Source organism: Vipera berus (assembly GCF_964194415.1).
Source record: "Vipera berus genome assembly, chromosome: 1".
NCBI classification, from domain to species: Eukaryota; Metazoa; Chordata; class Lepidosauria; order Squamata; family Viperidae; genus Vipera; species Vipera berus.
This window is the reverse complement of record NC_138202.1, coordinates 180509645-180531944: the sequence shown is the minus strand read 5'-3', so window position 1 is coordinate 180531944 and position 22300 is coordinate 180509645. Positions and strand designations below refer to the sequence as shown.

Genomic DNA, 22300 nt, shown 5'->3' with positions numbered 1-22300 from the left:
CAAATAAGTTCAAACAGTCATTAAGTGAACGGTTAGAAGTTGAAGACTACCTGTATTCATTTCTTAGCTTTACATATTGCATGCAATAAAAATATTATTTAAAGGATGGGAAAAATACTAGAGCAGTGTAATGGTGTCAGGTTTTAAAGAAGAGTGTTAATGTGTTGTGGTTGTATTGATCCCTAGTTAGCTAGCTTTATTATATTGCATTGCTTAATGATACACGTGTGACTTAGTATTATCTTAAACATAATTAAATCTATTTGCCTAATTTTCAGACATTTCTGATATATTGAGTATTAGAAGACAAAATCAATGTTATCCACTAATAAAACCAAAGAATTTTTGCCTTAGGAAAACTGAAGGAATCATGAAGTTGTTTTTAATCAGAGCATATATCTTGCAATATTCTACTATTATCCAGTTCAAGAAAGCTTATTCTAATAATAGAAATGCATATGCATTATAACTACTCTACAGTACAATCTTCCGAAGTATCAATGTCAGCCATTTCCCAGGATCTTCATTTCCCCTTTTTGGGAAGACAGAGGCAATATCTCTCTTTGGAATATGAAGAGGCAGTGGCAACTATATAGAGAGATTCCCTATGGACATTATTAGTATAAGGAATAAGTTTTGGCTCTCTCTTTATCCTCATATTTTTTTGCTCTTCTGGTCATGGCACAATTTGCTAATCTTATTCCTCTGGCTGGAATCAAGAGTAGAAGGAAGAAGAGGATGAAGAGAAGAAGTAAATATAGCAATGGGGAAGAACCTAAATTTCAGGCCTAGCAATAGTCACTTCTCTTTATTTTCAAAATGTGTTTGGTCCCTTATTGTCTGTATTGTTGGACAGGAGTTTTCTTAGGTCTAAAAGAGAGGGAGGAGGTTCTCATTTTTCCATGGAGATAGGAGTAAATGGGAAACTTAGGCCAGGTCAAGAAACAAACACCAAGGCATTTTAGGATGCTACTTGATTGTTGCAGGCTATAATGAGAAAATCTTGAAAGCCCACTAGAGATTCTCTCTGTCACATTTTATACCAAACAAAAGTAGGCAGAGTTATGTTGAGTTTCTTTCTCATACTTCCTTTAATCTCTGGACTATCTCATCTCTTCTCTTCTCCAAGTCTTCCCTTAAAAGCTCATTTCTTCCTTCCCCAAGGTCAGCCCTTACTCTTTTACAGAAAGAATGGCAGACCCATGCTACAAAATGGTGGATGGGAGAAGCTGGATGTTCCATGATTGGGATCACTGGATGCACTGCCACCAGAAATATTCCTGTTCTTTGATTTCTCAGCTCTCTAAAATTAAGGTCTACCTGGAGGAGGGTAGGATTGTGTGCCTGAAGGTTTCTTACAAACAAAAGAGTAGTCACCTAAGCTCTTGGTGGTCTCCTGGCCTCCTGGCTTTTTAAGGGATGAGGTAAATAAAATTCATCTGAAGCAGAAGTTCACTGCTACTGAAAGCTCCACTCAGAGGTAGGATTGACTAAAGATGCATAACCTGAAGATGGATGGAATCAAGGAAAGAAATAATCCCCTTTATTTTGAATCAGCAAAAGAGTTCTGAAATTGATAAGAAGCCTCAGTTTTCCCAGAAGGCAGAATCAAGACTGATGGATCTTATTTTCTACAACTATGAAAGAAAAGGAAAGGATCAACACAGATGAAATGAAAACCACATTGACTTTATTTTTTTCACAAACATCTCTATATCTAAATATATTTCTGCAAAAATACTGTATATCATCTATATCTCAGAGTGGCAGATTATATGTTCCTGACAACCTTCCAAAAATCTGTCTTCAAGGATAAGAAAAGTCATAAATATAAATGCCAACCAGGCTGACGCTGCAATGACAAAAAATACATGCTGAATGATTTCCTGAAAATATACTTAGCTCAGTTTTACACACAGAAATGACAAGATTTGTAATTATAAATTTCAACTAATGAATCACACTGCAGGTGTTTGTACCAGAACAGTTTTTCCGCTGTTGTGATTTTACTGTATTTCTTGGTATCTACAGTATTTGAAGTGTTTAGATCAGATTTCCCTTTCCTTTTTTATGATATTACCTGGAAATAATTTGGAAAAGAAAAAATCCTATTCTACTTACAATTAAAAGAAACTTAAAGTTCTGTTTTGTATGTTATAGTGCACATTTGTTATACACACTTATTGCTAATGGACAGTCGAATATTTACAGACATTCAAAAATAATACCTCATATGAGACTTAACATCCAGCAGCTCTAAAGAAGTCACCCTGGGCTCTCCAGCCAGGTTCTGTAAAATCTTCAGTCGGGGGCCACAGTGTTTGTAGAACTCAGTGCATATATTCAATAGGGATTCACGAGGTCGCCGAAACTCTTCTCTAGCAATACGTTCATCCAGCTCCTCCCGCTGGATGCCTTGGCCTTCCTCTAGCAAATGAAGATTTTCTCTGAATATAACAAACAGGGAAAATGCAGAATATGGAAATCAAGAGACAAGAATGGGCTGATATGTGAAATCATTGTCATGAAACCTGCCTGATGATGGAGTGTATCTTTAACAGGAAATGTACCATTGCAGGGAAATCATTGCTTAATATTTCTCCTATAAGAGAAGCACCCAGAGAAGGCAGAAGCTGTTACTTAAAGGACTTTTGGCTGTTTTCTCCTGGTATGGAATCTCTGGTAGAAAATCATTCAAAATAAAGCTGAATTTGGGGCAGAGAGTAGGAAGATTGTATTAAAGGAATGTATTACAAATTCTAAGGAAAGAAGCTGGCAGCAATATTCCAGTACCTGATAAAATGCAGTTTGGCTCCTTGCTCTGGGTACCTAGAAGTTAGAAGACAAAAACAAGGACAGAGGAATTCAAAAATCATAAGGTGAGGTACACTTTGGTCTAGATCAAATACTCATAATACATGCTTTACCAATGGAGGAATGAGGGGGTGCTTTCCTCTTCATGTCCACACTCATAATAACACCTTTTTTGTATATGAAACAACTTCCTCTTGCTCATGGATGTGGTGCTGTATGTGCATGAAATCCAATGCACCAACCACATGCTAGTTGGCTGTTTTGCACATTTCTTTGAGATAGCAATAACTCTGTTATTTTGGACTTAATACACACACAGCTCTATGTAGTATTATATTTGCCAATGACTAGCTGGACATGGACATGTCTAGCAAGCACAGAGGAAAATAGTATCTCGATCTGTTCACCAGAAGAAAATAGCTTTGCTTTCTGACGGGGAAACATTTCTATACAAACAGTAGCATATCACTGAAGCACACATACTTGGAATAAGTAAATTTTTAGCAGAAGAAAAGGTGTGAGGGATTTCCTTCAGGTACTACATTTAAGATTACTATATAAAGATTATTAAATTGATTGCCTTATATGCATACATCTTCATTAGCTACCAGGGTAGGCAAAAATTATTAAAACACTAGACAAAATCATAAAGAATAAAGTCTAGCAGTGGCTTTTCAACCACTGTAATTCAAAAAAGGTATTGTAGTTCATGAGTGTTATCCAGTTATCATATATTGATTAAACTAGTGAAAATTTCCATATATTTTCCAATTTTCAGTAGGCTGAATGGAGGAGAGAATTTTCACATATTCCTTCCTGTGCAATTCCATCATCTATTTCAGCTTAGAGCAAAAGCTTGTGATAGAATAATAAAAAAGAATTTCCCCCATATTCTACAAGATCAAACAACCTCCTCTCAATGGAGAACAACTCTATGTGCAACTATTGACATGCTAGGACAGACCCGGGTGGATGACCCAAAGTTTGGTATTGCCAGATCACAGGGTCAATTGAGAAGCTCCTACTCTAGCTACTCAGAACTGGAGGGGTGAAGGCAAGATAAAATGGTTCCATCTTCATCCTTTATCTTAAATGTGGACAGGAAGATGTAGAGAAATATATTCTGCCATCACATCTAACATTCTAAAGTTCCCCTACTTCAGTCTTCTGCCTCAGCTTAGTAGGTCATGAAGTGCAATGAGAAGGACTCAGACCATTCCTCAGGCAGCTGCAAGCTCCAATATCAATTCCAGTTTCAGACTAACTTCATTTGTCATCCTGCATAGTAGTCTGATTCTTCTCATCCCAAGGCAGTAAGATTACTGAGCTCTGGATATAGGCTTGTTTTCATGGGGAGATATCTTCATAGGAATTGTACTTGAGGTTACTAAATGATAGAAATAATTTTTGACATATGACTGTCTTCTCTATTATGTATTATGTGTCAAATTCTTGTGAGTTTTGGACTGGCTTCTGCTAAAAACAAAAATAAAACCCATAATCATTTGGTAGTTTGATCTAATAAGGTAAGTTTCATATTCTGTCCCTATCTGTCCCAACATTCATTTTCTTATTTAATATTGTACAGTATAAAGAATATGTAAAAAACATTAATATTAGTAAAGTTTAAACAATAAGTTGCAGGGCAGCCTCTGTTAAATACCTGGTATTTGTTCCAGCTGACATAGTATGGTTAGCAGTAGTGGTTCCTTTATGGCCTTGATCACAGCGACTCATCTGAGGTGCAGTCATTGGCCTGTTAATGGCAGTAGTAATAAGAGTGCAGTGATTAGTAGAAGTAGCAGTAATAGAAGAATCTTGTATTGGAAGATAGAAGAGTGGAAAAGCTATTTGGGACATCAAGTTCAGCCCTCTGCTTAAATTCAAATTAAAGCTTCAACTTATCAAGCCTCAACTTAACACATCCAGCAAAGAGGAGATCACCACCTTGCTCATCAACTGACCTCACTGCCAGATTATTTTTAGAGTTGGGAAATTATTCTAAGATTCAACTGGAATTAGCCAACCTATATCTTAAATCTATTAGTCAATGTCCTGCCTTCAGAAACAACAGAAAACAGGTCTTTTCAATGTAATCTTTTTTTTCAGGTGTTCAAAGAGCATGATCAGGTCCTTATTCTCAATTTTCCCAAGCTGAACACTCAGTTCCTTCAATCTCTCTTCATAGGCCTTAATTATTAATGATCTCATTCCTTCTAAGTGAGGCCTCTTGAATCAACACAGAACTCACAATACAGTCCGACTATATAAATGAAATAATAAAATAGAACTATTATTTCTTTTGATGGGGAAACTGTGTTTTGTCACTCCACTGTCATTAGACTTTTTGTGTTATAGTAGTCTTTTTGGGTGATCTTGAAAGGGGCAGACTTGGCAAGGAGAACTCCAGGAAACTGTGGAGATAACAGGACATTGTTTGAACTAAATAAGTAAACAAACAAATGAATAACAACGCCATGAAAAAACACATACATGTCCCAAGAGTCAAGCTTAACCTAAGAAACTGTTTATCTTTATGTCCATTTATCTTTATTAAATGTCATTGTATTACTTTCCAAAAAAGGAGGAAAAGAAATTCTGGATGACAAATGCTGAATCTGCATTAATTAATCTGTGTTCAAAATGCAGATTTGAATAGTACTCATTTTAATTCCTGTTCTTGTACATACCATACATACATTAATTAATTATGCAAACATATAATGGCAATACAATTGTTTTCACCATGGGCAGGAACATAAAATTCTCATCTTTTTTCTCCTTGGGCCCTGCAACGTCATAAGCAAGTAAGAGATGTAACTCACCGAGTAAGAACTTCCACACTGTACAAAAGCGCTTGCAAGGATGTCGCAAGAGCAGCTGTAGCTGCAATCTCTTCTCGAGCAGCTGTCACGGTTTCCACTTGAGAGGTTTGCCTCTTAAGTTTCTGCAAGTAACAGGGCACTAGAGCTTCAAGGACCATCAGCATCTGAAGACTGAAACAAGGTAGATCATGTAACAATGCTATCAATGTGAGGTTATATCCCCTCAATTCAGGAGAAACCCATTTTTGTCTGCAGGAAAAGGGACTGTGCATACTAGTTCTTGTGAATATTAGGACACCATCACTGCCAGAACAAATTTGGACCTGCAAAAAAAAATCTTGTTTTTTTTATTAACAATAACAACTTCTTCCCAAAAATGTAATAAAATGAAACAGGAAGTAACTGGAAAAAAATGTTAAAGGACAAGACAGTTTGAGAAGGCAAAAAAGGGAGATGTTTGCTTCCAGTGTGGTGTGGTTGAAGCAACCAGCAATAAGTGATTTTTCCCTGTTACTCAGAGAAGCCAAGCATCATCTAACTAAGTTCTATGGCTAAGCTTGAGAAAGGATAAGCACTGAGGAGACAATGAACATAGGTAGAAATTGAAAGGCCAGATAGAATAATCTTTGTACTTGGAAACAGTAATGACGTTCTTCCAATCATTAGACACAGAGTCAATGTCAGGGAAAGAATAAATAAAAGAAAAAGAAAAATCCTTGAATAATCCTTGAATGAAGAGGAAATTTTTAAAAAGTTTAAGTAATAAATGCATTGTGCAAATTTAAAATCTATAAATTTGAACGAGAAATAGCTGTTACCTTCTGAAAGACTCAGGTGCATATGCCACAACTGTAACACATAACTTGATTGCTTCACTGATTGAAAATGTCAAATCCTCATTGCCATAACAGAAATCTGAAATATATAAAATAGAACATAACAGAGTATCAACAACATGGAAATATTGTGTCATGAGAGATAAAATCAACATACATCTATGTCTTTTGCTTTAGGCAACTAATTCATGTTCAATCTCTGTACATTTGTACAATGCCTATACATTGTATCAAAGTAGAATTGATCATTAGTCATAATTCATAAATTCTGTTAAGATTCCTTTCACTTTAGAATTTAAGGCATAGACATTTATCTAAAAAAGGTTAGCAGCACTTCTAAATAAGCATGGATGGGATTACCTGATCAGGCTGCAATCCTATTAACTATTACCTAAACCCCACTGAAGACTTGGTTTGTTATTATGTGTCTACACAGTAAAATTTATTAGGAAAATTCATTAAAACATAAGTGAGAAAAGAACATTTTTAATGTTAGAAAATATATAGAGAGAACAAGATACAGTACAAGAATATAAAGTAAAGAATACAAAGGCCAAGAATATAGGTAGAAACAATTTATAGAATACAATTGTAAGCCAGTTTAGACCTCCTTAGAATTTTGTTTCTTTAAAAACAAAAAGGTAGTCCTCAGCTTATGACCACAATTTAGCCCAGAATTTGAGGCATTTGTTAAGTGAATTCTGCATCATTTTACAATCTTTCTTGCCACAGTTGTTAAGTGAATTACTGCAGTTGTTAAGTTAGTGACATAGCTGTTAAGTGAACCTGGCTTTCCCATTGACTTTGCTCATCAGAGAGTCACAAAAGGGGATCACATGACCCCGGCACACTGCAACCCACCAGAAATACGAGTCAGTTGCCAAGCATCTGAATTTTGATCACGTGACCATGGAGATGCTGCAATGGTTAGTAAGTGTGAAAAACGGTTATAAGTCACTTTTTTCAGTGCCGTTCTAACTTTGAACGATCACTAAATGAACTGTTGTAAGCTGAGAACTACCTGTAAAAGGTGTTTCTTTGTGGAGGAAAATCATAGGGTTTAAAACGGTGATTGGCTAATCATTTACTGAATAGTGGAAGACTAGAAGATCCTGCATAGTCTAAGCAATGTAGTATGATCCTGATCATTTTTTAAAAAAACTTTTTTTATTTGGTTTTTTATTTAACCTTTAGGAATAATGAAAGCAGAAATATATTTATTTCACAAGAAAAATGGCAATTTTTTTTTGAAAAAAGCTGAAAATACCTAGTGATTTTAGGGGCTTCTCTGCTTTTACCAATTCTAGAATATCCAGGTTGTCAGAAGTATCTCCTTCTAAGGACTGCAGGAGATCAAACAGGCACTGAGCAGACACTCCCTTACTGGGTCCATTGTATGCAGCATCCTGCAGTGAAGAAAGCAATGTTGTTCTATTTGCTTGTTTGTTTATCTATTGGATTTCAAGGCAGCCCTACTCCAAAAAGACCCTGGGTGGCTTACAATTTTTAAAAGGACGCACAATGTTTTTTTAAAAAGGAACATTGACACCCAGTGAAAACCACTGTCAATTGAGGTAAGCAACACTAGTTTTGGATATGTGAGAATTTTATACAAGAGTTGCAAACTTTATACACAGAGGGTTATATAACAAAATCTAACAAATCGCAAGGTGGTCTGATTTTGTGAAATGAGCTGTGTAAAATCAAGGTGATGAATGGTCAATCTTGATGGTGCATGAAACAAATTATTGCATTTTGTATTTTTAAATGTTATTTTACTTAATTGCCAGCTACAATCCTAGAGACTGTGCCCTGAAGATATTCTTTGCAGAATAAATGAAGCTATTGTTGGTGCCAAAGTCAGTTTACTTCCCATCACAGAGGATGTTTCCCATGATGGCTTTCATTAAGAGTTTTAATGGTTTCAGAAACATTATTAATGCTGATGGTTTAAAAAGGCCAACAGGAAATTTTAAAAATTCTAAAGCATCTATACATTGCAAGAACAAATGAATATCTTCAAAAGAATGTTCAAATTTTAGCTCCCATTTAACATGTACAACACAATCTTCATGGCTATTATATATTTCTAAATATCAAAACTGAGGTGTGAAGCTGAAGCTGAAGGCTCACCATTCCTACTTACCCAGAACTATGCCTTTTCTGTCATGTCAAAATATTCACTTTAACTAGTGCATGCTTAGGCAAAAATCGCAGGATTAGCAGATTTTTATTTATTTATATATTTAACACTATTTGACTTATGCATAGATGTGTCTCTCCATGTAGACACAAAAAGCTGAATATGCAGGGAATATCAATGTTTTGTTGATGGGAGAATGTCAGCCTTGGAAGAGAGAATTTTCTAGACAGGAGACCAGAATTGCTGAAAATGTAAGCAAGCCTTCAAGGAATAAAATAAGGTGGGCTTAGAAGCTAAAGCTTCTCTGCATAAGAGAGTCAGCGGAAAAAGAGCATGCAGGATTGATGTGAGATAATCCGGTATAAATGGTTTATACCATCAGAAAACAATGAAAACAAGTTTCATACAGCAGTTGGCTGATACTCACAGGAAATTCGAGAAGTGGAGCAACACTAGCAAACAATTGCAGCACAAAAGGCTTACGATGTAGAATGTAAAACTGACGACAGGCAAACTCAATTGCTTGACGGAGCTGTGGATTACTCTCATAGTCAGCGTATACCTGGGAAACAAGAAAACCCTTAGGAGTATTGATTTGCTAACAAGAGGCTGAAGGGTCATCTCCAAAAACTGCACTGTGGCTCAAAGCAATCATGATAAAGAATTAAAGAGGAGCAATGAGCAATAAGATTATCAATGCATCCTTTGGAAATTTTGTCCTGGCAGGATAGTCTAATGACTACTTTAGGCCTTTCAGTTTTCTCTGTTTGAGAAGCTTACCTGCAGCATAGTGGGAAGGATCCACTGGTAACCACTGAGAGAGAAGAGGTGGTTGAAATGTACAGCTGTGTTGATTACAGTAGCAGCATACTGCCTCAACAATGCGCTGTCCTCTGGGTGTAGGATCAGGGCCCCATTAAATACATTCAGGAACAGCATGATTTCATCCCCCCAGGGGAATTCACTGGGCATTCCCAGAAACATCTCTTCTAGCAATTTAATCCATAGGCTTTTCTGAAGTGTATCCAGACCAAAGAGTTCCTTGCCAGCTAGGAGAACAATGAGAGCAATGTCATATTAAAATGCAGCAGTTTATTATTTTAAAGAAAAATATCAGAGCTTCCTTTAAAAAAAATCTCCAGAGGTATCCATATACCAATGTATTAAAAATAGGGTTTACCTCATTAATTAACTTTGGTTATTCAAAGAGATCATAGATTCTTGTTCTATTTTGCTGATCTCATATTAAACTCATTCAGTACTACTAAACAATTATGATGATGCTATCTATGAACATTTAATTGTATCTAAGAACAAAGTTGCTGTCTCATTTTGATGGTTCAATAGAGTATCAGTAAAATGTTTTCGATATAGTTAGACCTGGTACTTGTAGGGGATGAAGACAGGAAATCCTAGTAGCCTAGATTGGAAAGTAAAAAAGAAATCTTAAAAAAAGCTAATGGCAAACCAATTCCATACTATTGTTAAAAAATATCTATTTAGCTACCTGAAGTCAAGCTCAGCTTTAGGGAGACTTAGTGGTACCTTGTGGATCATTGAAGAGTGAGAATTCTGCATCAATGGCACTACGGGGAAATGAAGGCAAGCGAAGAAGGTCTTCTTGCAGCAAAGACACGTGGGACTGCTTGTGAGCCACAGGAATCTTCTGAGTCAGAGAAATGAGAAACAACACTCGACCCACTTCTTCTAATTTACGGGTAAATACCTAAAAAATAGCCAGACAATGATCAGAATAATTGTTGATCCAAATCCAAAAAAAAATAATTGTTATCAAGCGATCATGCATTGTGCTCAACAATTGATTATGAGGTGGGAAAGTGTCCATAGTACAAAGATATCAGAGAGGCACAAACTGGAGGAATAGGGAATTATTATTATTAGCATATGGCATTGTTACAGCAACCAGGGACCACAATGCAATTGCACTGTAGTAGTTTGGCCTGCCAAAGTACCAGCCCTGTTGTAGGGCACACTTGCATGCTTCCCAAGTGTACCATAGGAAGGTAAGCTGGCTTCACATCAGAGAGAAAGACGAGTGGCTCTTCCTGCAATGTTACCCAAGGCCCTCTCCCTTCTCAGAGCTGCCTCGCCAATGGACGTCACGATGGGGAAGGTTCAGCACTGTCAGGAATCTGACTGCCTGTACAGAGCACCAACTTGTCTCTCCACCGAAGTGGTACCTATCTATCTACTTGCATAGAACATGCTTTCAAACTCTCATGTGGATTGAAGCTAAGGAGAATGTTAGGAGCTCATCCTGCCATGCAGTGCTAGGATGTGAACTGCTGGAGCACAACCATCTCCAGTGTCATTAAACCATTGAGCCACCCTGCCTGTAATAAGGAATTGAGAACTAGGAATATGTAACCAATTTTAGTTCCATGCTTTACGAGCCATCATGAAGAACTATCAGAATAAATAAATAATTAGTAATAACTATTCTACATCCAGAACAGGGATATGAAGCAAAAAATCTGGAGTGGAAAAAAGAATGGAGAAATTATCGTAGTTAAGATAGAATATGTTAATGTAGTTTAATTAATCCAATTTACAGTGCCACAGCTGAACCTTCCCCATTGGCGAAGCAGCTCTGAGAAGGGAGAGGGCCTTGGGTAACATTGCAGGAAAGAGCCACTCATCTTTCTCTCTGATGTAAAGCCAGCTTACCTTCCTATGGTACACTTGGGAAGCATGCAAGTGTGCCCTACAACAGGGCTGGTACTTTGGCAGGCCAAACTACTACAGTGCAATTGCATTGTGGTCTCTAGTTGCTGTAACAATGCCATATGCTAATAATAATAATTCCCTATTCCTCCAGTTTGTGCCTCTCTGATATCTTTGTACTATGGACACTCTCCCACCTCGTAATCAACAGTAGAGCACAATGCATGATCACTTGATTTATATGTATTTTGAAAATAAACTATATGAATATTAATATATGCATCAAATATATATCTTGCCACAACAGGATCAAAAATACTACATCTCACAAAGAGCTTTGGGATAGCACAAAACATATATCCAAGCAATATTTCTACATCATGATGGGAATGACTCATCAGGCACAGTCCTATCCATCCATAGTGGAATTCTAAGCACATTTTTGAATGGATTAAGTGAAAATTAATAGGTAAATGGACCAGTGCATCCCGAAATTTCTTTGAGCTACCACAAGTTATGCATCCCCAAATCCAAGAGACTATCCCAGGAATCTACATCTAAGTATCCTAGTTTCATGAAAAGACAATACCTTATTCAATTCAAACCTTTTGTAATTCATAGCTATTAAGACATAATATATATACAGTATCTTGCACCAAAAATATAGAAATGAGTAAGCTTCTGACTTCTGCACCACAAAATATCTTCCAGATCATTCCAAATTATATACCAATGTGACAGTTTGGTGAGGATGCATCATTGTTCTGTTTACTATAAACATACCTGTTTTTGAATGAGTTCTTGCCCCCTTTCTGGATGCATGTGTACCAGATTCAGTTGTGGAGATACAGATCTACGAAATGGGTAAATGTCACGGACATAGGTCTGTGGGATAATTTTAAAAAGCCTGTATTTTAAAAATGAATTGTACTTCTAGCACATTAGCAATTGCACTTTTGGAAATAGTAATACTTTTCAGTCATAATGGTGTAGTGGAGGAGAAAAATATCTCATTTCTGGGCTTCCTTTTTATATAGGTTGATAACTGGTTAAGAAACAGGAAAGAGAATAAGAATAAATGGGCAACTTTGATACTGGTGATATATGCACAGGGTGAACTCCCAGGGATCAATATTGGGATTGATGGAACTAAGCTGGTAGGAATAAGCAATACCCCAGAATATAGGCTCAAAATCCATATGGATCTTGACCGACTTGAAAACTGGGCCTTATCTAACAAAATGAAATTCAGTGTAGAGGAAAGCAAGATTTTACATTTAGGCAAGAAAAAGAAGAGGCAGGGTCAACAAGCTGTACAAGATTAGGTGAAACCTGGCTCAATAGCAGTATTAAACTTTCATATTAGTGTATCCAAAAAGTCACTCGCTAATGAAATTTTCCATTACAGTTAATAAGTAACATTACAATATAAAACTATCTCACCTTATTATAATGAATAAGATTCCACCGCTTATCCATTAAAAAATAGTTAGAAGACTGGGATTCAGGTATATTAAAAAATTCCAGACACTCCTAGCACATAAAGACATAAGCATAAGACAATATTGGTTGATCACATGTTCTTCAATTTAGAAAGTTATTGATTTTAAAAGTATTCTCCTCAGATAATTGTGGCTATATCTCTATTCCCTTCCTATAAAGATGGAATCTTAATAAAAAATAAGCTGTCAGGCCTTGCACTGCGACTAAAATAGCTCTTAGTTAGTGATACCACTTATGATTGTAACAGGGTTTTTAAAAGCCACTGTAATCTTGAATTAATTTCCAAAATCACAACTGAAAGTGATATTCTTACTTCATATAGTAGGCCTACAGAAATGAGCTTGTTGGGTAACTGAAAGTGCAATAACTAACTAGTTGACTAACTGTTAAATGTCCAGCAAAGTCACTCATATAACTGCCTTGTTTTACTGTGTATTTGAGGTAATTTGTAAGATGACCTTTTCACATAATGAGATGTAAAGAAGCTGCTAAATCAGGCTTTCAACAGATAATTTTCTCCTTGTAAAGACCTAATTCATAAATATGTACCGGAGGTCAGTCCTGTATATTATTCCAAATCAATCTTTATCCCACAACCTAATGAGGTTAATGAAGGAGCTTTAATAGAGGAAGACTGGAAAATACAGCCAAAACTTTTTTTCAAAATTATTTTAATAATTTGCAAACCTTTAAAAGAGCTTCAAACTGGGTGTCTTCATGGACTGGAAGCTGGGTTGGGATATCACATTCATTCTGCCCATGAACTACTAAGGTCTTGGTACCTTTAAAAGCAATAATATAATAAAATGTTTGTTTACAAAAAATATACTTTTGAAATCCTAGATAAATAAAAATAAATTACTGTATGTCCTAATCTTCCTTTGAGTTGTTCAGAACATTTTAGGTAAAGGTAAAGGTTCCCCCGCACATGCGTGCTAGTCGTTTCCGACTCTAGGGGCCGGTGCTCATCTCCGTTTCAAAGCCGAAGAGCCAGCGCTTGTCCGAGGACGTCTCCGTGGTCATGTGGCCGGCATGACTAGCACGGAACGCTGTTACCTTCCCACCGTTGTTGTTGTTGTTGTTGTTAGTTGCGAAGTCGTGTCCGACCCATCGCGACCCTATGGACAACGTTCCTCCAGGCCTTCCTGTCATCCACCATCCTCCGGAGTCCATTCAAGCTCACACCCACTGCTTCAGTGACTCCATCCAGCCACCTCATTCTCTGTCGTCCCCTTCTTCTATTGCCCTCAATCTTTCCCAGCATTAGGCTCTTCTCCAGTGAGTCCTTCCTTCTCATTAGATGGCCAAAGTATTTGAGTTTTAGCTTCAGGATCTGGCCTTCTAAAGAGCAGTCAGGGTTGATCTCCTCTAGGACTGACCGGTTTGATCGCCTTGCAGTCCAAGGGACTCGCAGGAGTCTTCTCCAGCACCAGAGTTCAAAGGCCTCAATTCTTTGGCGCTCAGCCTTTCTTATGGTCCAGCTTTCACTGCCATACATTGCAACTGGGAAGACCATAGCCTTGACTATACGCACTTTTGTTGACAGGGTGATGTCTCTGCTTTTTAGTGTGCTGTCTAGATTTGCCATGGCTTTCCTCCCCAGGAGCAAGCGTCTTTTAATTTCTTGGCTACAGTCCCCATCTGCAGTGATCTTGGAGCCCAGGAAAATAAAATCCGTCACTACCTCCATTTCTTCCCCATCTATTTGCCAGGAATTGAGAGGGCCAGATGCCATGATCTTGGTTTTCTTAATGTTTAGTTTCAACCCAAGTTTTGCACTCTCCTTCTTCACTCGCAACAAGAGGCTCTTTAGTTCCTCTTCACTTTCTGCCATTAGAGTGGTGTCATCTGCATATCTTAGGTTGTTGATGTTTCTTCCAGCAGTCTTAATTCCAACTTTTGATTCATCCAGCCCTGCCTTTCTCATGATGTGCTCTGCATATAAATTAAATAGGCAAGGTGACAGTATACAGCCTTGCCGGACTCCTTTCCCAATTTTGAACCAATCAGTGGTTCCGTGTCCAGTTCTCACTGTTGCTTCTTGGCCCGCATATAGGTTTCTCAAAAGACAAATAAGATGGTCTGGTATGCCCATCTCTTTAAGGACTTGCCACAGTTTGTTATGATCCACACAATCAAAGGCTTTAGCATAGTCAATGAAGCAGAAGTAGATGTTTTTCTGGAACTCTCTAGCTTTCTCCATGATCCAGCGTATGTTAGCAATTTGATCTCTAGTTCCTCTGCCTCTTCGAAATCCTGCCTGTACTTCTGGTAGTTCTCGATCCACATACTGCTGGAGTCTAGCTTGTAGAATTTTAAGCATAACTTTACTAGCATGACTTCCCACCGTAGTGGTCCCTATTTTTCTACTTGCATTTTTACGTGCTTTCGAACTGCTAGGTGGGCAGAAGCTGGGACGAGTAACAGGCGCTCACTCTGCTACGCGGCACTCGGGATTCGATCCACCAAACTGCCGACCTTCCGATCGACAAGCTCAGTGTCCTAACCCACTGAGCCACCGCGTCCCTTTATCAGAACATTTTAGATGATTCTTATTCTGTTATCATTTTTGCTTCTGCATAGTACAGTGCAGCTGAAAAAGAAGGAATGGCTGTTTTGTACAGGGATATTCAGAGAAGCCTCATGCCTCACTGAGAATTTCTCCCTCTCTCTTACCATGTCCAGTATTATAATATTATGCAATCCTGGCTTTCATGCATGTGCAGAGCTATTTTTTAAGCATGTGGATATAGCTAGAAAGAGAATCCAATTCAGGCTGTAATTGCTAAATTTATAACACTATTGTTAACAATATAGAAGGGATTTTAAAAATAACCATGGCGACTTAATTCAGAATATAATTTTCAGGAACATCGGTTGTTTGTTTTGTTTGCTCCTTCAAAAGACTTTGTATCAGTTTTCTTTTGTCCACTCTATGGAACCTATACAAGATATGTATTGCAACTCATGGAGCTTTTTATGTGAAACCCATCCAGCACTTATAGTCTGCCTAATTACAAAATTATATCCATTAACACAAACCATTTTCCTAAACTATTGGTGTCTCATTAAGGCTAAAAGACTGTCATGTAGGATGATGAACTATAATGTCAATTCCTTATATAAGCACAGATCACAGCATATTACAGCTGATACAGTCCATTTGCCCAATAGAATTGGAGAAAGAGTAAAGGACAGCCAAAGAAGTTGACCATCACTTTCTCACCAAATATTTCCTGAATATTTTAGTTACTAGGGTGGATTCCATAAAGGTAGTTTAAGCTATACCTAAGAGTTTACCCTGCTATGTAAAGGCAAAAAGCCAAAAATAAAACAAGATTTAAACAAAGATTTTACTCACATTTAAAAATCTCTTTCAAATTTTCCCTTTCATATGGGAATGTCAATAACAGGCAGAAATACATATACTGAGCCTAAGATTTACATCCCCTCTCCCCTTTAACTCAGGCTATGTTAATGAATTTAGAAAATGATTTGGCAGAAATATATCACTGTTATAGTTACAAAATAAAGACCAAATGCCAGCAAAAGCCCCAGGCAAATAAAAATAATGCTTTCCATACCTGGCATTGAGGCAGTAACCAGAAGCTTCACCTCACATTGTTCCTTCTTCATAGTTTGTTTGAGATCCTTGAAGAACAGTCCTTCTACATAACCCACCACTTCCCAAAGAAAGGTCAGAGTGGCTGAAATGGCATCCATGCCCCATTCACATGGTGTGCGGACAAAATACATGATCAGTCCCACCTATGAATCATAAAGTACACAATATATATATATATATATATATATATATATATATATATATATATATATATATATATATATATATATACACACACATACATATTGTATATAACTGATTTTTAAAATAAAAATCTTTAGTGCTTAGAAAAAAACATGTCTGAGTTCATATATTTAACAACAGTCAATAATAGTTAGTTTCTATGCTTTCATAATCAACATACTAACTAGAAATATCTTTCCTTGGTCTTATCTTCTTCCAATGGTATTATCCTTTTATCAACATTGAGCAAATATAGTTCTTAGTACTATCAATGCATATGAGGGTGAATATAAACATTTTTCTAGTATTTAACAATAGCACCAGTATGTAATATCTTTTCTAATCAGCTTATTTTACAGTTGCATTTGCAAAAAATCATCTTATGTAAATCACTATAGGTCCTGTTTTCACAAGTCTTATTTAAGCTTAGTTTCCCCTCAGTATTTAAAACATTTCTTGTCAGTTATAGTTTTCTCAAAATTGATTACATTTAAATATCCAAAATATTTCATACATTTAAATCATCCCAGTATTTTTACATTTCCCATATCATAAAAAAATACTATGCTACTTATAAATCACATTTCTCTTACTGTAAAACCCCTTCATTTCCAAAATTTAACTATTCTTTTAACCATATTTATACAAATGTTTGTGTCAGGACCCATTTCAATCCCACATCTTAAGAAAGCAGAACTCTTGGAAACAATTTCTTCCAACAGAAACTTTTATTAAGAGTAGTTGATAGCAGGCATAATAGACAAGATCTGAGATTTCCCATGCAGAGCGATAGATTAAAATATCCCCAAACAAGACCCCACCTCATAGTCCGCCCACCCAGTATGGGACAGCCAATCCCAAGGTGTTAAGTCCATTGTGGGAAAAGGGGAGAAAGGGGGCTTCTTCACACCTTCCTCTAAGAGCATAGACATAAACCAGGCACTAAGGTTACGTTCCTTATTTCCTCCCTTGTTCTAGCTGACAGTTTAGGGAGATAAACTTCAGAGAGAAAGATAACGCAGGAAGCAAATTGTTACACTTTAGTGGGTAGAGGACACAGAGGTAATAAATGAAGCAAAAGGTTAAATTGTAGCGGAAAGAGAAAGCAGAGGCAATAAACCTGCTGGCACATCCCCCCTCGCCCTTGGGAGTATGGCAGAACCCAGGGAAAGGTGAGATTTGATTTTGGGTCAGAAGGGATAGATAGAAATGAAATAGGAATGGGTTTTGACAGTTTGGTCATATGATAGTTCATCTGGTACTGTATGTCAAGTCATCTCTCAAGTCGGGCTCTCGCCTGTTCTTATTTAAGTTTCCCTTCAGTATTCAGAACATTTCTCATCAGTTAAAACTTTCTCCAAGTTGATTACATTTGAATATCCAAAACATTTTGTTCATTTAAATCATCCCATTGTTTTTACATTTCCCATATCACAAAGAAATACTATACTACTTATGAATCACATCTCTCTTACTATAGAACCCATTCATATCCAAAATTTAACTATTCTTCTAATCATATTCAAACAAATATTTAGTCATATAGTACTCCAACTGGTAGGTCAAATCATCTCTCTTGAATCTGGCTCTCGCCTTCTTCTTTTGCCTAGCAGCTTTCCAAGTCAGTGTATTTAGCTTACTATGGGATTCTTCCTGTATTTCCCATTGTTAAAAATGGGAAAGACAAATTGAGCAAGGTGCTTTTGAGGGGGAGTTTTGCCCATTTATACTGCTTCCACTTTTCTTCTCCCTTCATTTCTCTTTTTATTTTTTGTCTCCTAAACTCTGGTGATTCCACTGACAGCTCTATTGTCCATTTTTATAAAATCTTTTTTCTTATCTCCAGGTTTGCTTTGAAGTTCTGAAAGATAAAATGTCTTTTCCATTTCCAATATTATAGCAAAATCTTGCAGAATTTTCTTTCTCTGTGTTAAGCTGTATTTTTCCTCTAGTTTTTGTTCTGATTTATTTGTTCATTCTTTGTCACCATTTTCTGATCAAGGATGTGCTCATTTATATCATTAAAATTATTTTTAATCTCATTATGATTTGAAGCAATTGTTGTTTGAATTAGTTGCAACATAGCATACATTTCCTCCTGGAAAATATTTGTCTTGTCTTTAAGTATTACTCCTGAAGATCTCTGATGTTCCAGACTGGGGATTTTAGAAAAAAAATATTGCATGTGGTTTCTTACCACTTTTAGTTGTATATGCAACCTCCAGTTTCATCAAACCCACCAGTTTTAAATCCCAAACGGTTTAGACTTATATGTCTGTTATCTTTATAAACAATCCAAAATGTTCAACCACTTAAAAACAATCTGGTAATTTCCCCCCTAGAAGAATAGCCAAAAAGTCAAAGATTTTCTTTCTCTGCAGACATTTCTTAAACTTAAATATCACAGCTCAGTAAGTGTTTATAATCCAAGAAGTTCAGCAGTTTTCATAACAATTGTATTTTTCATTCTGCAGTAGATAACCCAGTGTGTTTTCTTTCCTCTAGTCCCAGATGTTCTCTGTTTAGCTAAGAGTCACTGAGGATCAAAGGGATAAATTGTGCTCTGTTTCTGGGTGTCTTGCCAATTTCTGAGGCAGGGCAGCTGTAGTTCTATACTCTGTTCCACCATTAGATGTCAGTAACTATTTATTTTCCAACTTTTAAAACAAAAAGATTATTTTCTTATAATTTCATCAATATTCTTTTAAATGGAAAATCTTAACAATTTCCATAGTTATCAGTTTTATCCAAATTATAGCTTTACATTAGTCTATTTCAATGTATTTCTGTCCCCTGCTTCTGTCTATGGAAGGGTGGAGTTATAGTCCCCTTCCTTCTCACTAGGGTAGTATATTCTGTCCACGTAAGACAGTGACTCTTCATAGACATAATTCTTTCTTGCATATTAAGCCACGACTCCTCTTCTAAGTAGAGTTCTGATACTTTCAGGATACTAATCTGTAAATTTTATGCTTTCTCATCTTTCTCAAAATGTGTGGAATATGTTGCAATCCTTCTCTGATATATGACTCCTGTAGATAAATCTGTTTTCTCTTCTACTGTTTTTACAGCAATAACATTTTTCTCCATAGGACTGATCTTTTCCAGGAAATCAGTTTCAAAAGAGAGAAGAGAAGATCAATATTCTCACCCAGCTCCAATACGCTGTTCACAGTTGTTTTTAGTTGGTGCTTTTGGACTTTGGATGCCAGTAGCTTGGGCTACTCACTGGAATGCAGCTAGCCTTTCTCCTGCTGGATTGGATCAAATGGATCAACCGCCATCTTTCCATGATCGACGGAAGGCTCCTCCTTCTTTGTTGCCTCTCCGGGGTGACTTTAGACCCATTTAGGGTCCCCAGACAGGGAGAAACCAGCCATGGGGTATGGAGCTCCACAATCCCTTGGCCCTCTTGCTACAACACAAAACTGGAAGTCTCCATAAAGTACACAATTTTTATTCCAATTTACAGCAGAAGCTAAGTAGATGGCCAGTGATAAATATGAACATGTGAAGATTGAGCCAGTCTTTCTCTGTCAATAATTGTAGTTTTTGGATTGAAAACCTGGGTGGCTATTCCTACCAAAGGAAAATATGATTTACAAACTTACTTAAAATACGACAATGAAATAAAAAATAGAAGACATCTATATTATTAATCTTTTATCTTCTTCATAAAGTTAAATTGAAGAAAACCCAGTGAAAAAGGTGCTAGGAAATGTTGTGGCAAGGTTAACATTAAGGCTTGTGCAAATCCTTTGCAAGATATGCTCTGCTGTACATGGGAAATGGTCTGTTCCAGCCTACGACCGGCCCTGTTTGTGTGTCAGGGACAACCCCTTCTTCCTTTAAACAATCAATAGGCTGGAAAAACCCAACCCAAATTTATTTACAGGTCAAACAAAAAGGCAACAGAATATTTCCTTCAATAAATGATTCAAAATATCAAACAAGAGTTAACAAACAAGAGTCAAACAGATTAGCAAGAACAGACCAGGATTCTCTTTGGATGTCTCCAAATGGTTGCCTCATTGATTTTCTCTGCTCTGCTCTGCTGGATTGCCTTCTGCTTCTAGTGTCTCTGAACAGATTCAGCTGTGACTCCTCTGAGTTCGACACCTCTTCCTCACACAGCTGAGTCTCATGAGGAACACGATTGGAGGGGCCAGCCTGAGAGTCCTGCAGTGCATCAGAGCCTCCCTCCGACACCAAAGGCTCTCCAAACCCCTCCTCCTCCTCCTCAGATTCATCAGACTCAGCTGCTGGGAGCACAGGCTGACACTGAATCACAACAGGAAAAAGCAGCTGTCTTCAAATCACTGACACAACTACATCTTTTTCTAGGTTAATGAAGCTGCTTCAAAGCCTCCTCTCAGTAGTCTGCATATATGTTTGTGAAAAGCCATTTTGTTTGGCTCCCAGCAGAATGAGAAAATTAATATTTTTATCAATCAAATAGAACTCCATGATGAGTAGGAACCTTCCCCAATTCCACAGTGTCTACTGCTAATTTTTCAAACAAGAGCGAAGAAAGCAAGATAGATCATATGATGATTGTAAAACTATTGCATTATATACTGCGCCACATCAAAAATTACAGCATTTATTTATTTATTTATTTATTTATTTATTTATTTATTTATTTATTTATTTATTTATTTATTAAATGTATATGCTGCCCATCTCACTGTTTCAAAAGAGAGATGGGCAGATGGTGCTGAAAGATAGTTTCATTGGTTTTCCTATGCATTGCAGAGAGCTGTATCCTTATGTTACTTTCCAAGTTCCCAATTCTATGATTCTATGAGACAAATAGAGGTAGTAAACCAGAAGAAGGCAGCATGTTTTATACAGATTTCAAAGTTTTCTGTACATCTAATTTGTGCCCCAAATTCTGTGAGGAAGTTAGGATAAAAAAAATTATTATATGCTTTTGGGCATTTCAAATTTGATCTTAACTATAAGAATGAAATTAGAGTGACAGTACACAAAAATTAAATCTTTTGGAAAGGTACATAGATGGTTTTACTAAGTCTGATTACCACAAGGAGTAACTTCTTCAGCAAAAAGAAATGGCTGAATTTTTTTTAAAAAAACCTTCCTTTTTACAGCCCTATAATCCCTATTTGGGGTAGAGTCTGGGTGACTGGATGGAGCTAAGTATTAATGGTTCAAAATATAACTGCCTGAAGTTCAACGTATACACTAGAGAAATTCAGCTATGTGTTTGATCTTCAGAAAATCAAAGCCAAATACCTAGAAAACATATTGACTATAAGAAAAACTGTACAGGAGGTGTACTTCTTTCTTGAATGTGACATTAATTATGATTAATTCAAAATTCACAATTGTCTGTACTTTGGATGGGGGCATCATTAATGCTTACAGTCTGGGTTCTGCCCAGGACTCAGAAGAACCTACCAAGTAATTGAAGAGGATATGGGATGTCTGAGCAGGAAAGTCTCCGATGTTCAACAAAAGTTTCCTCAGCATATACATCAATTCATCCTGCAGTTAGAGCAGAAATTTTCAATCTTGTTATAGCATAGCAGTCAATTTCACTACTTGCACAGGGATCAATTATTATACTCTTAGGTAACATACAATTAAAATCCTTATAAATTGCAGTATTATGAATCCTTTCCCATAAATAACACGGGAGAGTTTTTTCTTACAGGAGAGCTGT

The 22300-nt window shown here is 36.8% G+C and overlaps 1 protein-coding gene across 1 annotated transcript in view; it reads right to left on the bottom strand.

Moving 5' to 3' along the window:
* The window catches only part of UNC80 (unc-80 homolog, NALCN channel complex subunit), a gene marked incomplete at its 5' end in the record, with an annotated part of 181259 nt that overhangs the window by 40209 nt on the left and 118750 nt on the right, over positions 1–22300 (bottom strand). The window contains 14 exons of the mRNA XM_081341722.1: positions 2229–2447; positions 2794–2829; positions 4478–4570; positions 5640–5810; positions 6458–6554; positions 7743–7881; positions 9046–9180; positions 9399–9667; positions 10164–10344; positions 12087–12188; positions 12747–12836; positions 13494–13588; positions 16391–16574; positions 22036–22122. Of these exons, the coding sequence (XP_081197848.1) occupies positions 2229–2447; positions 2794–2829; positions 4478–4570; positions 5640–5810; positions 6458–6554; positions 7743–7881; positions 9046–9180; positions 9399–9667; positions 10164–10344; positions 12087–12188; positions 12747–12836; positions 13494–13588; positions 16391–16574; positions 22036–22122 (1898 nt within the window). The remainder of the gene's footprint in view (positions 1–2228; positions 2448–2793; positions 2830–4477; positions 4571–5639; positions 5811–6457; positions 6555–7742; positions 7882–9045; positions 9181–9398; positions 9668–10163; positions 10345–12086; positions 12189–12746; positions 12837–13493; positions 13589–16390; positions 16575–22035; positions 22123–22300) is intronic.